Genomic DNA, 6315 nt, shown 5'->3' with positions numbered 1-6315 from the left:
AGGGAAGGGTGAAAGAAGAGTGACTCAGCTATTACGGGTTTTAAAAGGCAGGGGAATCCAGCAGACACGAAATGTCACCTTCAAACGTGTAGAGAGCTTTGCATGTCCCTATGGCAGGGAGGGGCTCCTCATCATCAAACTCGTCGTCAAAATCCGTGGCCAGCACCTTCACCTCACTCTCCTGACTCTGCTCCTCTGTGTAACTGCCATCTGGGCTGCTCAAGAAAGGAAAACACAAAGCAACTAAAGCGACTGACCCCAGGGAGGACTCAGGTTGAGTCCCTGTGACTGGAGAGTGCTTGCAACCCCCGCCCCTCAGCGAGTGCTGCAACTGCGACTACGGTAAATCATCCGCAGGCTCAGAGCCCACACCCCATGTGGCAATGCGGAAAAGTGACAGGTCAATTGTAACAGACATTTTGGCATTGAACAAGTGCCTTATGCTCATTCCAGATTCCGAAATTTAGAAATAAATACAAAGCCAACAGGCTCCCTTGCCAGAGGCAGGCGCTGTGCAGATACTGTACCTCTCGCGGTCCTGGGCGCAGTTGTTGACCGTGGGTGGGTTCTGGCTGTCGTACAGTCCGCTCTGCCGGCGCACCTGCTCGCTGCGTGCTGGGAGCCGGCCTTCAACCTCAGCCAGCCAGGCCTGGAGACAAAAGCAATGAGAGACTCCAACCTAAGGCCCTCTGAGGGCCAGCCCAGAGCGTCCTAAGGTCCCAAACTCAGGGGCCGCTCTTGGCCATTTAACCCAATGTGAGAAAGTCCGCGCCGGGCAGAATGGCCACATTTTCTGCATTCGACTGTTTAAATGTACTGAAGGGCGGTTGCTTCCATTTCACTCAAAGTTGGAGACATAGAAACAAAGTCATATTTATGTGGTTGCCCACGACGAGGCAGAAAGCACACTGGACTACACTATCCCCTTGGGCTTTTAAGCAGCAGTGCAATCTTGGATAAGTCACTTCTAGTTTCCTGCTGACCATGAGGTCACCATGCGATACCTGAGGGCACAGCCATGCTTAAGCAGTGACTCAGTCTGAAAGTCACACTTCCCATTTTTTAGAAGTGTAACTTTTTTTTTTCTGATAGAAATGAAACTTGTACTTAAAAATTAAAGTAGATAAAATGATCTTCAGCAACATTTGAAACAGTATAAAGAAGTCGAAGGAATAAAAATGATCAGAAGGCTGGGCACGGTGGCTCACGCCTGTAATCTCAGCACTTTGGGAGGCTGAGGCAGGTGAATCACTTGAGGTCAGGAGTTTGAGACCAGCCTGGCCAACATGGTGAAACCCTGTCTCTACTACAAATTCAAAAATTAGCTGGGTGTGGTGGCACGTGCCTGTAGTCCCAGCTACTAGGGAAGCTGAGGCACGAGAATCACTGGAACTCAGGAGGTCGAGGGTGCAGTAAGCTGAGATTGCACCACTGCACTCCAGCTTGGGTGACAGAGCGAGACTCTGTCTCAAAAGAAAAAAAAAAAAATCATAAAAGGACTTTTCTAAGTTCTAAATGCTCAAATGAACATTACTGATGGATTCTGAAAACAATGACAAAAGCTGGCCGCATGTGGTGGCTCATGCCTGTAATCCCAGCACTTTGGGAAGCCAAGGCGGGTGGATCATCTGAGGTCAGGAGTTCAAGACCAGCCTGGCCAACATGGCAAAAACCCTGTCTCTACTAAAAATACAAAAATTAGCCAGGCGTGGTGGTACACACCTGTAGTCCCAGCTACTCAGGAGGCTGAGGCAGGAGAATCACTTGAACCTGGGAAATGTAGGTCACAGTGAGCTGAGATCATGCTACTATACTCCAGCCTGGGCAACAGGGCGAGACTTCATCTCAAAAAACAGAATGAAGGCCAGGCGTGGTGGCTCAAGCCTGTAATCCCAGCACTTTGGGAGGCCGAGACGGGCGGATCACGAGGTCAGGAGATCGAGACCATCCTGGCTAACACGGTGAAACCCCGTCTCTACTAAAAAATACAAAAAACTAGCCGGGCGAGGTGGCGGGCGCCTGTAGTCTCAGCTACTCAGGAGACTGAGGCAGGAGAATGGCGTGAACCTGGGAGGCGGAGCTTGCAGTGAGCTGAGATCCGGCCACTGCACTCCAGCCTGGGCGACAGAGCGAGACTCCGTTTCAAAAAAAAAAAAAAAAAAAAACAAAAAAAAGAAATAGAATGAAAAAAGCCATAGTTAACCTTTCATTGCTGGAAACAATCTATTCTGATTGGTAGAATCGGTTGCTAATGTATTTTTCCACGCTCTGTAGTCTTTAAATGTGGTGTAGAGAGTGGGTTCAGGAGGCTTTTGTTGACAGCTTTTGAGTGCTCCTCTCCCTCCCTCCAACTTTTATTATTTATGTTTCCTGCTTGTTTCTCATTTGTGTTTCCTGCCGGTTCTCATACACACACCCTTTCCATAATGGGCCCGCTGAAAGAACAACTGTATATTTCAGGGGACTTTTTTTCATTGCTTTTTTGATTCACTGGGATAATGGATCGCTCTGTACACCCAATTTTATTACCATGAGATGAAGCAGAATAACTTAAAGTACAAAAAATACTGGCCGGGCACAGTGGCTCACAGCTGTAATCCCAGCACTTTGGGAGGCTAAGGTGGGAGGATGGCTTAAGGCCAGGAGTTCAAGACCAGTCTGTGCAACAGAGCAAGACCCTGACTCTAAAACAAATAAAAAATTAAAAAATAAAACTTAGCCAGGTCTGGTGACATGTGTAATCTCAGCTCCTCAGAGGCTGAGCCAAGGAGGTCAAGGCTGCAGTGAGCTATAATCATGCCACTGTACCCCAGCCTAGGCAACAGAGCAAAATCCTATCTGTAAAATTAAAAAAACAAACAACCCCGCCAACCCCCAACTGTATACAAATACAACGTTAAACACTGTCAGGTTTTACAGACACGATTAAGATAGGCTATGATGAGAAGCAGAATGTTCAATGGCGAAGCTATCTTTTTCCTTTGACCGTAACTCATGAAACAGCCAGCTGTTCCCACTGTGTCCCTCCCAGTGAGAGGACCGTCAGGGCCCCACGCCATTCTACACCGAGGAACACCTATTCTTCGTTTCCAACAAAGCTTTCCACAACAGAAGTTTCATACCTCAAATTTCTGGGTCTCTAGTCGCAGTTTCTCTATATTTTGGCTGACTTCTGCTAATTTGTGATCCAAACTGGCTGGGTCTCCCATCTGAGGATTCTTTAGGTAGACATCTTTCATTTTTGTTATGGCATCTCTGAAAGAAAGAATGAGTAGAAAACTGTAAAGGTTATTCTTTTTTTTTGAGACGGAGTTTTACTCTTGTCACCCAGGCTGGAGTGCAACGGTGCGCTCTCGGCTCACTGCAACCTTCACCTCCGGAGTTGAAGCAATTCTGCTGCCTTAGCCTCCAGAATAGCTGGGATTACAGGCGCATGCCACCACGCCCACCTGATTTTTGTAGTTTTAGTAGAGATGGGGTTTTGCCACGTTGGCCAGGCTGGTCTTGAACTCCTGACCTCAGGTGATCTGCCTGCCTCGGCCTCCTGAAGTGCTGGGATTATAGGCGTGAGCTACTGCGCCCGGCAAAGGTTACTCTTATCAGCCAATATTCTACCACTTGGAAAACTATATGAATGGAAACGTGGGAAGATTAGAGTATGGATTATAAGGGACTATTGGGCCAGCTTCCATTCTGGAAATTCTCTATAGGAATTCTGCTACTAAGGGCTATAAATATACAGAAGCTGATTTTTAAATTTCAGTTCCCTTCTCTGAATGGTTATCTCCTTATTGTCCCCGGTAAATGAGAAGCACAAATTAATCCTGTTCTTCCCTTTGCCACATACACAGAAAAAAGAAAAACAAAACCCAATAATTTTTTTAAATTTTTATTTATTTATTTTTGAGACCAGGCTATAAGACTGGCTAATTTTTGTATTTTTGGTAGAGACTGTGTTTTGCCATGTTGCCCAGGCTGGTCTTGAACTCCTGGCCTCAAGCAATCCACCTGCCTTGGCCTCCCAAAGTGCTGGCATTACAGGCGTGAGCCACCGAATCTGGCTTCAAAACCCAAGTATTTCCAACGTGGTAAAACCCCGTGTCTACTAAAAATACAAAAATTAGCCAGGAGTGGTGGCATGTCCCCTTAATCCCAGCTACTTGGGAGGCTGAGGCAGGAGAATCACTTGAACCCAGGAGGTGGAGGCTGCAGTGAGCCGAGATCACGCCACTGCACTCCAGCCTGGGCAACAGAGCAAGACTCCATCTCAAAAAACAAACAAACAAACAAACACCCAAGTATTTCTACGTGTGCATTCTTCATGCAAACCAAAGCTACAGCTGGCATCCTGGGTCTCACGGGCTGCAATGTGCTCACCTGACGAAGCAGCACAGTTAATTGCTTTGGAAATGTTAACACACACCCATTTCCACTGTTAAGAAACTGAATCCATAGTTGGTATCCACGACAGGTAAGCAACACAGCCTTACGGCTACACACTGTGGATCCCACATCCTTCCTGAAATCATGTTTGGAAGCAGCCCATGGTAGCCTGGGTAGGCATCCCTAGAGAAGTTGGGGGTAGGTTTGGGTTGAAGATCAAAGAGCTCTACTAATTTTACCCTTGTTTCTGGGCACTTTTGGTAGGCAAATGACTACCAGGGGAGAGCAAATGACTGCCAGGGTGAAGGAGCCAACTTTGATGAGTGTCGGCAAAAGAAAATCCAAAGCAGGCCATACAATACGATTCGAGGCCGACAGACAAACCAAAAGATACATTCTGAGTCATGAGAAATAGTTTAACTAAAAATACAGAAACAACAGGAAGAGAGCTTCCACAAGTCCTCACCACCCTCCACCTAAGGGGCTGAGACCCACCTGGACTTCCAGCCGCCTTATCTTGTTTCTTTCCTCTCTTCCTTCCTATCTTCCTTACTTCCTTCCTGCCTTCTTTCCCACAGCATGCATCATTCATTATTATTATGCTTATTGTTCACTCTCTCCTCCTGTTACAATGGAAGCTCTTGGAGGAAGCTCTATGAGCTCAAGTTACGCTGTTAACTTGATGGATCCTGAGCGTCAAGGCCACCCCTGGCACGGAGTAGATGCTCGATGAATATTTGTTAAATAAATATATATTTAAATAAGCGAACATTTAAAAATAATGTTTATAAATAACTTTTAAATAAACATTTAAAAATAATGTTACATGTTTGTTCTTAAAAATGTTTAAACATTTATTTATTTAACAAATAACAAACATTACAAGCCAAGTGTAATGTGGTCCATCCTTATGATGTCGTTTCCAAAATCCCTCTCTTGAGTTTACGGCCCACCCCTCCCGCTGCCTCCCTATTTCTCAGCAAAAGTCCTCAACAGAATTGTCTATATCCATTATCTTCAGGTCCTCTCCTCCCAGTCTTTCCTAATCAATCTCTCCACACGTTTATCAACTTTATTGATCTTTTTAAGGAACCAACTTTTGGATCTGTTGAATTGTATATTTTATTTTATTTATTTTTTATTATTTTTGAGATACAGTGTCACTCTGTCGCCCAGGCTGGAGTGCAGTGGCACGATCTCGGCTCACTGCACCCTCTGCCTCCTGGGTTCAAGCGATTCTCCTGCCTCAGCCTCCTGAGTAGCTGGGACTACAGGCGCCCCATCACGCCTAGCTAATTTTTGCATTTTTAGTAGAGACAGGGTTTTGGCATGTTGGCCAGGTTGGTCTTGAACTCCTGACCTCAGATGATCCACCCACCTCAGTCTCTCAAAGTGCTGGGATTCCAGGTGTGAGCCACCATGCCCAGCTGCTTCTATTTCCTTTGGGCTTAATTTGCTGTTCTTTCTCTAGCTTCTTGAGATAGATCCTAAGTGAGGATCTAAGTGAGCTAAGGCTCACTGATTTTTACCTCTCTGTTTTTCATATGCATTCAGAGCAATAAATCTCTTTATAAGCATGACTTTAAAGACATCCCACAAACTATATGTAGAATGTATGTTAAAGTTCAATTCTATTTCATATACTTTCTAATATCTACTATGATTTTTTGTTTAGTTTGTGGCTTATTTAAAGGCATATTTCTTTTTTTTTTTTTTTGAAACGGAGTTGTGCTCTTGTTGCCCAGGCTGGAATACAGTGGCACGATCTTGGCTCACCACAACCTCCGCCTCTTGGGTTCAAGCGACTCTCCTGCCTCATCCTCCTAAGTAGCTGGAATTACAGACTTGCACCACCATGCCCAGCTAATTTTGTATTTTTAGTAGAGATGGAGTTTCTCCATGTTGCCCAGGCTGGTCTCTCTCTCTCTTTTT

At 45.5% G+C, this 6315-nt stretch overlaps 1 protein-coding gene across 1 annotated transcript in view; it reads right to left on the bottom strand.

Annotated features, from left to right (window-relative positions):
- Positions 1-6315, bottom strand: part of FNBP1 (formin binding protein 1) — a 38329-nt gene that overhangs the window by 12086 nt on the left and 19928 nt on the right. Inside the window, exons 6-8 of the mRNA XM_011931208.1 lie at positions 3123-3255; positions 528-649; positions 79-215 (exon numbers count right to left, since the gene is read on the bottom strand). Coding sequence (XP_011786598.1) covers positions 79-215; positions 528-649; positions 3123-3255 — 392 coding nt within the window. The remainder of the gene's footprint in view (positions 1-78; positions 216-527; positions 650-3122; positions 3256-6315) is intronic.

Source organism: Colobus angolensis, unplaced genomic scaffold, assembly GCF_000951035.1.
Source record: "Colobus angolensis palliatus isolate OR3802 unplaced genomic scaffold, Cang.pa_1.0 Scaffold9, whole genome shotgun sequence".
NCBI lineage: Eukaryota > Metazoa > Chordata > Mammalia > Primates > Cercopithecidae > Colobus > Colobus angolensis.
This window is presented reverse-complemented; position numbering and strand designations above follow the sequence as displayed.